We start from the raw sequence: 13,836 nt of genomic DNA on the forward strand, positions 1-13,836 counted from the left end.
GGTGCAAGAGCAGGAAGAAGACATGTGTCATCCATCTTTACATACGGTCTATGTTTCAAATCAAGAAGCATCTTGCTGTGAGACAGTGCTCCGCCATCCGCCCTAATTCAAGATGTCATCAAAGCCGCTTGTGTTCCTGAACATTGTTCTGTCAGCTTGACTCACTGTCACACAGATGACAGGGTAGCCGGCTGGTGGGCGGAGGTTGTCTGGTGTCCTGGCGACGTTGTCGTAATGGAGGAGAGACACCACATGAGGCAAGGAGGGGAAGGTGACGTCAGCCATGCTGTTGGTCTCCTCGATGTACACGATGACTTTAGTAACCTGAACAAGAGAAAAAGAGATTTAATGAGAACTAACCGATACAGACATCAGGAACAACATTCGTGATTTACAATCCTTCAGTCGTGGTTGATTCATGGTTTCTCTTTTTCCTCTGTGCCTCTTTTCTCCTGCTTTCTGTTCTTCTTTCCTCGTGCGATCTATTATTCATTGTGCAATGTTTTCATGACTCTTTCAGCTACAACTACAGTAAGTGCTGTTGTTGTCTGGGCTGGGATAACCTTGTAAAAAGAGATCCCTGATTTCAGTGGGACCGACCCGGATAAATGTGAGTCAGATCAAAAAAAAGAAAAAAGCGACAGTTTTCTCTCTCTTTTCCTTTTTTTTTTATCTCTTTCATTTTTCATCAAGCTGAAATTCCATCACTGTCTGTTTGGATTTCGTGCGACAGCTGTGTGATGGTTATTCATGAACACATCCTGACCTGAGTTTCAGCCACCATGTTCTCATCCGGCTTCAGGTGGAGAGTGAAGGCTTCTCTCATCTCTCTGATGCCGTCGAACAGCACCTCCACCTCCACCACATGCTCCTTATCCCCCTGTCGGAACTCAATGTCTGGACACACAAAGACACACAGGAATAGTGGGAACGATTATTAGATGTATATACAAGACACTACAAAGCAAAAACAGATACTTTTTGAGGTGATAATAAAGTCAGATTACACTAAAAGTTTTGCTTTCTAGAAAAAGTTTTCAAAGATTAGACTAATTTATATTTTATTGCCTCAGAGTAATATATCTCTTTGCAGGTGTCTATGGGTTCAAAGGTGGTCCGTCTCCTTACGACATAAGTAATAGAGCTTTGCATCAGAAATGTGCTGCACTGGAGAAATGTTGTGCAAAAATGAGATATTCAAAGCTGAATGATTCAAAACTGCAGGGAGATTTGCACAATTTGAGCAGCGGGTAGTCAGGTATGATTTGAATAGACCGAATGTATTCACATAAATATTTCAGGCCTTGATTAAGCCAAGAAAGGTTCAGTGCACTAAAAGCCGAGTGGAGAGAAGAAGATTTCTCTCTGCTGACAAAGCATGAAGAATACGGAATAAATCAATCAAAAAAATTAGATGACCCTCCACTGGACATCTGAGGAAATAGTCCCCCACCCCCCGTAAGGATGAAATTACAAATCTGTGACCCCTGCCCAAATAAATCGCTATGACCAATTTCATTAGTTCAATATTCCTATGGGGAGCCTTGTTTCACACAAGTCAAAATGTCTCATATGAGCTATAGGAGGAAGAAGGAAGAATGAAGAGGGAAGAAGAAGAAGGAGGAGGAGGAGGAGGAGGAGGAGGAGGAGGAGGAGGAAAAGAAGATGATGAAGAATAAACGAAGAATAGAAGAAGAGAAAGAAGAAGAAGAGAAAGAGAAGAGGAGGAAGAAAGTTAAGAAGATGAAGGAGGAGGATGAGAAGAATAAGAAGCTGAACAAGAGAAAGATGGAGAAGAAGAAGATTAGGGAGGAGGAGAAAGAAGAAGACTAAGAATATGACAAAGAGGAGGAAAAAGATCAAGTAGATGAAGGAGGAGGATAAGGAGAAGGAAAAGAAGACATAGAAGAAGGAGAAGTAGAGGAGGAAGAAGATGAGGGAGGGAGGGAGATGAGGAGAAGCAGAAGAAGTAGGAGAAGAATATTAGGAGGGAGGAGGAAGAAGATTGAGAAGAAGACAAAGAGGAGGAAGAAGATGAAGGAGGAGGAAGAAGATGGAGGAGGAGGATGAGGAGAAGACAAAGAAGAAGAAGGATGAGGAGAAATGAAGATGGAGATGGAGAAGGAGGAGGAGAAGAAGAAGAAGAGGAAGAAGAGGGAGGGGAGATCATGACCATTTTTCCTGCCTGGCGGAGGAATACATTCACAAGTCCATAATCATTGTTAACATTACACTGTGTCTGTAAACATACGTGGATGTGTGTCAGTCTTACCTTGAGACACGGGGAAGTAGTCCTCTCCGGAGACCGCCGACCCGTCTTTGGTGTGAACCCGCACCACTGACACCTTGGACGTGTCTCCCACTCGTACCACAGGGATCCTCACGGTCGCCACGGCTCCGGCCTCTTTCGGTTCACTAACACTGAACTTGGTTGCCAAGAAGCGGATGATGGGTTCTACGGCACAAAGAGAAGGATAGAGATTTAACAAAAAGAGAACAACATGTATGATTATGGATGTAAACTTTTCTCCATCTCACTTACTGTCAGCTGTGTCCTTGATTTTCACCAGGGTCTCTTTCAGGACTCCCACTGACGCACCAAACTGAGAGTTGCTCTTCGGGTTTCCTAAGACCAACCGCAGCTCCTCTCCTTCTTCATACATCGTGTCGTCAACCAGTGACAGAACGCAGAGCTTCTCCACTTCGCCTGCAGTGCACAGCAAGAACATGTCAGGAAATTTGAGGTGAAAGAAAAGATAGCATGAATTCTACAATGATTTCTTTTCTTTCTTTAGCATATCATGTTTTATTTAAATAATTATTTCCCGTTTTGCTTCCCTTTGGAAGCTGTTAAATATATTTTGCAGCAAAACACAAAAAACTAAAAGTGACAGCACAGCGTGAAAGGTGTTGAACAACGAACTGGATTTTTGCAAAAGTTGTGTGACAAAAAAAAAACAGTAATTCCTGGATGAGCTGTTTATTTAATTAAAAAGGTGCAAACATTAAGGAGAAGAAACTTTGAAAAGAAAGGGATGAACTGTTTGGTGGAATTGTGAGATCACTGGAGTACCTGGTAAGAAAGTGATGATGGATGTGTCCGTGTTGGGCCGTTCATCAAAGTCGGAGGCGACCTGCGCGGAGCCCTGACGGGTGTAGCAGCGAACAGTGGATTTGTGTGTGATGTCGCCGCTGCGGTACACCGTCACCGCGATCTGGCCGTCGCTCTCCTCTCCAGAGTACACCGGCTCGCGGAACTGGACCTTTGGCACTGTCAGTCAACAGGAGGGTTAGATCATCGCATGTGAGTCAAGTGGTTTCAACAAGCAAATCCAGTAACAAAGCCTCAACAAGTTTTTTTTCTTTATTAAAATCGGTAATTAATGTTGTGAAACTATAAAAAAAGTTATTGTTGAGTTGTTTTCAGTAAATTGTGTAAATAAGTGTGAAACAAATTCCCATGACAAACTTAAAAACAATGTTTCTAAGACATTAATACTCTTTGAGACTTTCATTTCGTTTTTTCCAACATTTGGAGAAGTTCATTATGCAAAAACTAAAATGCATTTTATACATATGGTAAATTTTTCATGGAAAATATGATAAAACTTATAGATTATTGGAAAACAAGAATCTACAGTCATGCCAGGGGCTCTGTGAGGCTTTACTTTAGGCTAAATGTTAGCATCTGTATGTTAAAATGCTCAGCATCTTAATTTATTAATGTTATCATGCTAATATTTGCTAATAAGCACTAAATAAAAAGTAAAGACAGGGGGACCATAAAACCTTGAAATGGAAATTCTTAATTGAACTAGGTAAAAAGTTCACCACAGTTACTACAATACATCCCGAGGGAAAACATATATCTGCACTTGTTGTATGTGAAAAAGATTCTACATATAAACTCACAGTCAGACACAGAGTCGTTGATGAAGACCGTAGCCTTCCCGGGTTCTCCCAGGATGCCGTGCACTGGCATACGTAATCCCAGGTCGAAGGTCTCGGTCCCCTCCAGCTCCGGCTGTCCCAGGTCATCCAGGATGGAGACCCTGAAGGTCTGCATGCTGACGCCCGGGGCAAAGTCCAGGTTACGGCTGATGCCCATGTAGTCGATGCCAGCTAGAGGAAGGCCAGGGGGGCGAGGGGGAAAGGTCAGACAAAATTACAACGATAAGAAGCTGAGTTGATGGAGAAAGATGGTTGTTATTTGTAAATGTATATATGAGCTTACCCTCCGCAGAGACAGGCTCTGCCTTGCGAGAGCGGACAGTGACTGTGCCGGACTTGGACAGATCGGTTCCCGTCCTCCACACTTTGACCTCCACGTACCCGTCACTCTCATCCACATGATACTGTGACTCTCCAAAGTAAAACACTGGAGCTGGGGTGCAAAGAAAAAGCAATAAGGAAATAATAAAACCAGGAGTACGTCAGTGTTATCACCAAACACCAAAAAGGGGTTATGTTTTCAACCTTTTCCATTAGTTGGTTGGTTTTTATGTTTGTTTGATTGTAATTAAGATAATGCAGAAACTACAGGACTGATTCCCACAAAACTTGGTGGAAGGATGTGCTATGGGTCAGGGAAGAGCCTATGATATATTGGTGCAGATCCAGATCCTTTTGTTTTTCAACATTTTCACCAATTCCCCAGGATATAATTAATGGGTCTTGATGAAAAAAATCATTAAGGGAACTATTATCTATAGCTGTGTGTAATTTGGTGTAGCTTAATTAAATTTAAGGGGACTGCTCCTCTGACTGCTGACTTCTAGTTTGCTTATAATATTGTTTGTTAATTTGTTATCATGTCCCTGTTGTTCGTTGATATAATTTCACTGTGGTTAAAATCCTGCCTTGAACTTACAGACTGTTTTATATGCAAAATACTTTAATACATATTTGAGTACAGGAGAAATGTAGTTCTGTTAGTTCTCACGTTGCTTTGAAGCTGAATGTCGATGCCCTTCAACGTTAATACGATCCGACCTTTGTGGCTGAGTTCCCTGCCACTGTGTTATTTGACTCCTTGTTCAGTCGCAGTGTTACTTGTCTTATCTTCTTCTTCATGCACCTGCTGCATCATTAGACCTGTCGGCAGCCACACGCACGCTGACATTGTTCATTTGTAAAACCAGCAGCCGACACCGGGGTCAAACAGTGACAGCACATGAGTCTGAAGTTAAACTGCAGGGTGGGGGTGACCTTTAACCTTCCTTGGCCTCTGCTCTGACCTCAGTCTTTATCGTTCCTCTGACAGAAACCACAAAGTATTTAAATGACGACAGCTCTGAAAAACAAGGCTCAGATGCATGTGTGTGTGTGTGTCTCATTTCCCTGAGTGTGGCATCGTGAGATAGTGAGACGGAGAGAACGCGGCCCTCTAGACTGCTCAAAGGCTCGTTTGAACTGGCATTGTTTCCTGAGGCAGCAAAGGAGAGGCAGTCCAATGAGTATTTGACAGCTTCATCTCTTGCAAACCTCCCCCCCCCCCCCCCCCCCTCCCTCTGTCACGTCCAAAAAAATGACAGAATAAAAGTTCTTCTGTCTCCATTTTAAGATGCCTCTCTCTCTCTCTCTCTCTTGCTCGGCTCCTCTCTTATATTCTGGCATATAATCCAAAAATAGCGAGCGTATTATCATTTTTTTGTGTCATGATCAAACACTCGGAGTCCAGATTGAGTTTTTTTTTCTGAATATTACTTTTACTGATGTATGAACTTTCATATTTTATTTAAACTGGGCCAGATAACAAAAGCTAAGCCTAGTGTACATAATGAGGGGAGTGAGGGGAAATTACTGCAGTTACATTGTGACTCTGACGCCTGACAATATCCAGCGAGGATCACACATCAAGTGCGGTCGTTTCATCTAAAGACTTGTCTCCTCCGTGCACCTGTCTCTCTCTTGTAGCGTTTCCTCCTACACAGCCGGCTTCACCTCACAGATGAAGCGCCGTTTGTCATGCAAATAGATTTTTTTTTTTTTTATGTATTTACACAGCTGCAGAGTAAAATGGGGAATTACAGATTGTGTAGGTGGGTTAAAAAACATCTGACCAAATACAAGGGTAAATACTGTGGGGGCTAGTGAAGGTGCGATTATCACAGCGTGGGCTCAGCGATGATACCGGATACATGTTGTTTTTCAGTAAACGTTATATTTGATCTACTCTGCCGCACAGGAAACTTCTGCTCGGGTGCTAATACATGTCTGTTTTCACACGTGTCCCAACTGGGCGCACGACGAAAACATTCTTGACACCATGAGAGGGAGTTGAGCGATGACTGATGAGCGAGAGCTGCATCCTCTCTGCCGCCTCCGGGGGCCACGCTTTGCTTTATCACTCTGAAGTGTGTGTGAGGGCTGGGGGTGGGGGGTGTAAAGCCAAATTGTGATAATTACCACATGTGCATGTTTGTAGATATTCGTGTGTCACTGCACCTTTAAACACAGTTTATGGCGCATTCTCAGCTGCGCTCCGGAGAAGGGCCCTTGCTTTTTTGAAGGAGCTGACAAATGAGATCTTACAAGTTTGCACGTAAATACCACCGCCGAGGCTGAGGGGCTTTTCTTTCAGTTAAATACTTCTCACTGGTGCATGTCGCTTACATGTGAGGGATCATGCAAGGATTAAGAGGGTTGGAAATTCAGAAAGAAAAGTTTTGCGACATGCATCATGTTTTAATTCATGTTTTCGGACTGTTTTCTAATATTTGCTTTTTAATTGTTAACCTTTTTCAGGCCCAGGCATGATTTTACCTATTGCTTTTGAATTTAAAATTCAGTTTTGTGTTGCAAAACTAAGCGAAAATCAAAGGAATTGTCACAATTAGCTCCTTGTATGGTGAAAGACGGAACATATGCCCATCCATCAATTCATCCATGTGGCGAATTGCAGTTAACATTGGGAAAGAGATGAGGTACCTCGCTGTGCAGGTCGGCAGCCAATCACAGGGCCGACATAGAAAGATAAAACCCTCCACATTCACATCTACAAACATGTTTTGAGTCTCCAGTTAACCTAACCTCAATCTGCATGTCTTTGGACTGTGGGAGGAAGCAGCAGAAAACCCACACAGGCAAGAACCCTCTCGCTGTGAGGTGACGGTGCTAACCACCACTTGTATGTAAAGTAGAAACATTTGTAATTCAAATTACATGTATTTTTTTTAATGAGTGGAATGTGTTGCCTTGCAATGGGGGCGGCTGCGGCTCAGGAGGTATCGCGGGTCATCCGCAAATTGGAAGGTTGGAGGATCGATCCCCAGCTCCTCCAGTCCATGTCAAAGTCTCCCTGGGCAAGAAACTGAACCACGTATTGCCCCCTATGATGGATGTATCATCAACGTGTCTGCGTGTTAGAGAAGTGCTATTTAAAGAAGTGCTGTGAACTGTAGTGTAAAGCACTTAGAGTGATCGTTAAGTCTAGAGAAGCGTGGATAAAATGCAGTCAATTCCTCTTATGATGACAATAAGCGAAACGCAATCTCTCCATTTCTAACTCTGCTGCAATTTACCTCCTAACAGTAGAAAATAATAATTTACAGCGAGGGCACAACGTGAAAAATAGTTTCTTTAAGTGTGTGGACAACAGCAAGGCCGCCCTAGAATTGATATGGAGGACTGGGTCGCCGAAGAAATACTCCGAGCTAATCTACAATTCTACAAGCTGTGGCCGTATGTACCCGGGCGAGTGAGCCCGAGTGTCCTCTCTCCTTGGCAGGGTACAAGGAGATGACAACACTCACTTTGAGTCAGGGAGTGCAGCCATGCGGAGCGCGGCACGCAGGGAGACAGGTACTGTAGAGTTTAATCTGATAAAGTACTAAATCTAGCAGACACCCCTGGGCCCTTTTTTTTTTTTTTTTTTCTCCGCTTAAGTGAGAGAAAGACTGTATATGTGAGAACGGAGAGGGAGAGAGCGGTGGTGGCGGAGGAATAGATGGAAGCAGAGCAGCAGACTGAACTTGACTTTGACCTGGGGGAAGGAAAAATAGGGCTCGAGCAAGTACTGGCAGTCACACTTAGAGTTGCTCAAGTGCTTTTCTCCCCTATTACCTTTGATGCCTGAGTTTGAGGTGCAGCGTTCACACAGGCTGCCCAGACAGAAGCAAATGAGCACACATGCACAGCAGACGCATGCGGACATGTATACAAGTAAACACGGAGCGCCGTGGCTCCTGTCTCGCTCCCCCCCCCCCCCCTCGGGGAGCTGGGGATGAACTGAAGTGAGGGAGGCTGCAGCTTGAGTGGCTGGGTGCAGGTATTAGAGCACTGGCAGACGGTGCTCTATCCTTTGGGAGGCTAAAAATGACACATCATCTCTCACTGGAGTTTGGCTTTCACAAACACATTTCCATGTCTTTGAACTCAGCACCATGAGTCTTCTGACAATTTACTAACAATCAGAGAGTGTGTCATGCTTTCTTGTTAACTAGTCCCAAGATGCCTCCACACACACACACAAATATTCAATTTGGCACAGTTGTTTGTATCCTTAAATAAGTATTCCATTGTAAGTCCATTGTTTCATTTATCAACCTGACAGTAAAATGACAGCTCTGCACTGACATGTTTCTTTATGTTACAAACATATTCTGGCGGAATGAAAAGAGCTACTGAGGAGGAAGTGTGAGAGTCTACAAAAGGAAATGACTGTCATCAACAAAAACATGTTTTAGGCTGAGGAGATATGCAATATTCTGGTGGACTGTATATTTAGAGCGCTATTTCCACCCTGATGAGGAACCTGTGAGGTCAGAACATAGACTGTATATAAAGATGGACGATTCATCTCCACTTCCTCCCACTATAGAAAAACAAAGCCAAAATATCCCAGACAGGAATGCTGCCATCTTCAACAGATGATGACATTTAGAGATTCGTCTCTGCTGTCAATCCTGACGTCTCATCTTGTTTTCATAGCATCGAATGACTAATTAAAACCAAACTCATCAGAAAAATCTCTTGCGTGATAAGAACAACCTGAAATGACTGAAACCATCTTTGAGAAATGTATTTTCACATTTATTTGGACTTTATAGGTTGGCCCATGTCCCATTCACTAACATGGAGAAGACAGGGTTTATGATGAGAGTGGCTGAAATACACTTTCTTTAATTTCCTCTGTAGTTATTCAAAGCTAAATGTAGACACTAATTTGCAGCTGTAAAACATGACAAGTGTCGAGAGAACACTCGAATAGAAAGAATTAAAAATATGATTCAATTTGTATCTGAAACGTTTCTTTGCTGATGCATCATCCTCAGAACTCAAGTTAAAACACTGGTCAGCACTGTGGCGCTTCAAGTGTGGCTTGGTTTTCACTAACACAAAACCAGGGCAATCTTTACAGTCTTCATTTGTTTTGATAGATGATCAATAGAGGCGCTCGCAGACCTTCACAAAGACAGCCCCAGTCTACAAGGACAGGAAAAAACTTTTCTTCACTCTCTCCGTATGGCTCTTTGTTAAATTGCTGGTATTTGACCGAAATTTATTGCACTGCAGCTCCGCTCATCCTTCATCTCCAGGAAGAAAGTATGAATTTTAGTGCAACAATCTATAGCATGGCATTTAACAAAAAACCTTGAGCCGGGACATTCAATCTCTCCAAGTCTATAAAGTAAATCAATGCAGAATAGTGAGATGGTGGAGAGCGCCTGTAGATTGGAACAGGTATTTCCCAGCAGGCTTCTCTGTGCCCAGATAAATCTCCTCCACATATCTCCGCCTTTCAGAAGAAGTGATATACTTTGTCCGTACGATGTAACGTGATGAAACTAGACATGGGGGGGGGACATGTGTGTGATAATACAGTCCCTCCGGAGCCCTGTGTGGGTCTCTGTAATTAAAGACTCTCTGAATGACGGCGAGTGTTATTCCATCCGTCTCCAGCGAGCGCAGCTAGGGTTTCTGTCAGCGTGTTCTCAGCGCTCTTATCCTACATGGCTCAACACCCGGTAGGTTTGTAAACAAGCTTAATTAAGAGATGTTCGGTGATATCAAGGCTCTGGTGACAATTCAAAACACCAGAACTTCGAGCCCTGCGAATTCACACCCACAAACTGTTTTCACATGCGACTCTGAGCCTGCATATATGCATGTGTTTTTTAACCTTACAGCAACACGCACACATGCACCGCATTAGGCAGATATGAATTAAATCTTCTCAACCTCTCTTTGGAGATGAAATGTGTTTTTGCAAAGTTCACTACGCCCTCTCATCCATGTGATTTGGGTACAGCACGTTCAGGGGGAGAAAAAAGAGTTTAAACAGAGTTTGATTTGAAAGTTTTCTCTATAAAGTTATTCTGGCTTTCACAAAAAGATCAGTGGATATAGAAACTGGGGGAAGTAAGAAACTGAGACATCACAGAGGCAAAAGCTGGATCTCACATCATGTTACCTCTGCCAAGGAGGTTATGTTTTTTATCTGCGTTTGTTTGGTTTATTGGTCTGATAGTTAGCAGCATTCCACAAAAACTAAAGGGAATATTACCACCAAACTTAGTGGAAGGACAGGACTTGGGCCAAGAGAGAAACCAGTATATTTTGGTGAGGATTCCATTAAGGGGATGGATCCAGGATTTTTTCTTAACTTTAAATTAATTGATCTTGAAAAAAATCTGGAATATTTAGGAGACAGATATCTATGAGTGTGTGTACTGACGTACTTTCTAATTTGGGAAAATAGTGGCTGAGAAATGGGGGCAACAAAGATGTCAGCAGATGTTTTTCATGTTAATTCACACACAAAGACCTACCGTCATCCATATCCTCCAAGATGTTGACTTTGGAGGTGGGGTAGTGTTTCCCCAGACGTCCCCCGACAGGCAGCGACAACGTGACATTGAAGCTCTCGTCTCCCTCGTACAGAGAGTCGTCGATGATCATCACGCGACACTGCTTCTCCCTCTCCCCCTTGTCGAAGCGGAGGATGCTGCTGTGCTCCTCCGGACGGGAGATGTAGTCGGAGTAGGACAGGACGGTGGTGGGGATCGTTCCCGAGGCAGATCCTTCAGAGAGGTGAGGACAGAGGGGAGTGTGACGACATTTCAAACATTTCAAACATTTCAGTTATTGAAAATGCATCATTAGAACATAATGTATTTTTAAATGGCGTCAGAAAACTGGAGCCCTCAGCACATATAATGGTTTTTTAAACAGCATCTCTTATTTTGGGAATACTGAGTGATCAGCTTCAGGCACATATTTATCTATAATGGATTCATCGCATTTGAAGTCGGAATTTTTAGATACATATTCAGACTCAGCTGACTTTGATGTAAAGAAAAAAGTGATGTGACGAAGTTTAAAAAATTCAAAACACATCAAGGAACAAACAACTTCATCTTTAACAAATGCTGCAGGTAGCCTGTCAGGCAATCAGCAATAACCTGCACGGCTCCCTTTCACTTTATTGAAATTCAGACTGTTAAAGCAGCCATTATGGCAGGTGAAGGTTGGACCTTTTAATTACAGTAAGTGCATCAGGTCAGTTTTAATATGAGAACACAAAGGGAGCAGACCAACCCCCGCATTTAAACCTTTTTTTGTCATTTAACAAAAGCACCTTAATTATTCTAATCAGTGAATTAATTATCTCTGCACTTTTAGCTCCGTTTATTTCATGCATGAGGGCATGCGGGATAAAATCTGTCACTTTTAACACATTGTCACCAGCTGCAAGTAAACAATTAAAAATAATTTGTGTTGTCCCAAAGTGAGTAGGAGCTGTGGTCGAGTTTAAATGGAAGCTGATCTGAATAAACTACGAAGAGGATTTTACAGCCGATTGTGACCGAGCTCATGCTGCTTCGTTTTATTTGTGAAATGTAAATGTGAGGTGAACTGCCTCTCTCCCGCTGCACTGCTGTGTTTCAAAGACACTACATCGTACACACTGGTTTATTAACATTAAACTATATCAATGTGTAGGGCAGCATTAAATTGACTTAGAAAGACTCTTGAGCAGAAAGTTAAAGGGGAATTCTGGCATTTTTCAAGCATGGTAGACGTTGTGTGTGCATTTGTAAGATTTGTACGCACAGCAATAGAAATGGGTGAAAGTATGATCATGTATTATATTATTAAATAATTTATTTATATGATAAGATGCTAATTTTCCATCTATACCTGAGATTCATAAATTATGCACATAAGTACCTGTGGACAAAACGTGTGCATCAAGATTTTTCAATAATAACTTCCAACTCTATTTCATATGTTCAAAGCCAGCAGACAGCGGTGGGGTTGGACTGAGGATAAACGGGTTATGCGAGGTGAGAAAAGGCTTGTCCGTACCCTGCTGTGTGTAGCAGACCACCATGAGCTCCTGGCTGATGTCTCCACTGCGGTGCACCGGGATGAAAAGCTCCCCGACATCCTCCTGCACCGAGTGGGTCTGCTCGGGGAAGAACACAGTCGACTCTGCGGAGGAGAAGAGAGAATAAGTGGGGGGGAGTCACGGGGGGGGGGAAATAAAAGGGTAATGATATGTATAACAATCTGAAAAAAAATCCACAGTGCATTAGGCCATCATGGACTGGTACGGGCTTTTGTTCTGGCTCCGCATTAGTGAGCCTCAGTTGCTATATATTTTTTTATTCAGATCCATTGAAGTGGTGATCCTGCAGCGTACTTATTCGTATTCAAAAATAACTCTCCATCAGTTTCCAGTTTGACGCAACCAGAGGTGCTCTTCAAAGAGACCCCTGCGGAAAGTTTCTCTTACTGCCTCGTGTGTCGCAGGCTATTACACATGCGAGGCCCTCGGTTCATCCCACAGAGCGACCCAGCCGGGAGTTTCACGTATCGACAGCTCTATCCACGGAGGGGTCAGCCGAGCCATCGCTCTTATTCTCTTTCTCACTCTCCCCCACGCCTGTCTGCATCTCTGAGAGGAGTCTGTGATTGAGAGAGAGACTTAGAGCCAGTGAAAGCATCATCTATCAAAGCAGAGAACTTACGGGCATTATAGAAACAATAAATGTTGGAGCTACTTTCCACAGACGCGCAGGGACCAATAAAAAATACAGCTCGGACCGACTCTCAGCTCATCACAGATCTTCTTGTGAGTGCGCTCCCTTCCTGCTCTCTCCCTTTAAGCGAGAGAATGAATGAATGAATGAGGGATGGGAACGGAGAGACACTTGTGGCTTGGTTTGCGAAACCCAAAACTTGCATTACAAAGGCGAGCGTGTGAGCATGAGAAGAAAAGAAAAAACACAATAAAAACAGACGGGGACATTTGACTCAACACCCAGCGTAAAAGAAGATCAACACCTGAGATGATTCTTTGAGATGAAGTCATCAACAAACACAATCTTCCACACCGCAGGGGGTCCAACATTGCTCTTTTCTCTTGGTAACAAATCGTCCTCTCTCCTCTCAGTCTTCTCCCCTCGCTTCCATTTCTTCTTGCTGTCCGTGCCCACAATTTGTCCCTCCCTGGGGGGGCATAGGGGGCTCGTAGCAGGGGATTAGGGTCCTCTGCTTACCTATTCCACACACACACTACATATGTGCGTGCACTCACAAGTTTGTGCAGCTGTATTTGTCGGGGCGCTGCATTGAATATTATACACGGTGGACGGCCTAACCTGAATTCTAACCTTAACCAGGACCTCAGACATGATGTTTTGCCTCATAAGGCTTCAGTCTCCATGAGGACAGCTGGTCCCGACAAGGTGGGTGTTTATGCCACAAGTCCCAAAGTGCAGGAACATCCACACACACACACACACACACCCCTGATTTTTTCCCTCTCGCCAAATCACACCTCCTCTCCTCGCAGCTCTTTTTACAGTTCACCTCACATTTCGTTCT

At 43.4% G+C, this 13,836-nt stretch overlaps 1 protein-coding gene across 1 annotated transcript in view; it reads right to left on the minus strand.

The window, feature by feature from the left end:
- LOC117774503 (FRAS1-related extracellular matrix protein 2-like) overlaps positions 1–13,836 on the minus strand; it is a 58,224-nt gene that overhangs the window by 10,559 nt on the left and 33,829 nt on the right. Inside the window, exons 5-13 of the mRNA XM_034606975.1 lie at positions 12,313–12,438; positions 10,773–11,024; positions 4,235–4,384; positions 3,913–4,122; positions 3,074–3,271; positions 2,543–2,707; positions 2,273–2,455; positions 767–897; positions 166–324 (exon numbers count right to left, since the gene is read on the minus strand). Of these exons, the coding sequence (XP_034462866.1) occupies positions 166–324; positions 767–897; positions 2,273–2,455; positions 2,543–2,707; positions 3,074–3,271; positions 3,913–4,122; positions 4,235–4,384; positions 10,773–11,024; positions 12,313–12,438 (1,574 nt within the window). The remainder of the gene's footprint in view (positions 1–165; positions 325–766; positions 898–2,272; positions 2,456–2,542; positions 2,708–3,073; positions 3,272–3,912; positions 4,123–4,234; positions 4,385–10,772; positions 11,025–12,312; positions 12,439–13,836) is intronic.

The sequence above is a fragment of the Hippoglossus hippoglossus genome, chromosome 14 (assembly GCF_009819705.1).
Source record: "Hippoglossus hippoglossus isolate fHipHip1 chromosome 14, fHipHip1.pri, whole genome shotgun sequence".
Classification (NCBI taxonomy): Eukaryota; Metazoa; Chordata; class Actinopteri; order Pleuronectiformes; family Pleuronectidae; genus Hippoglossus; species Hippoglossus hippoglossus.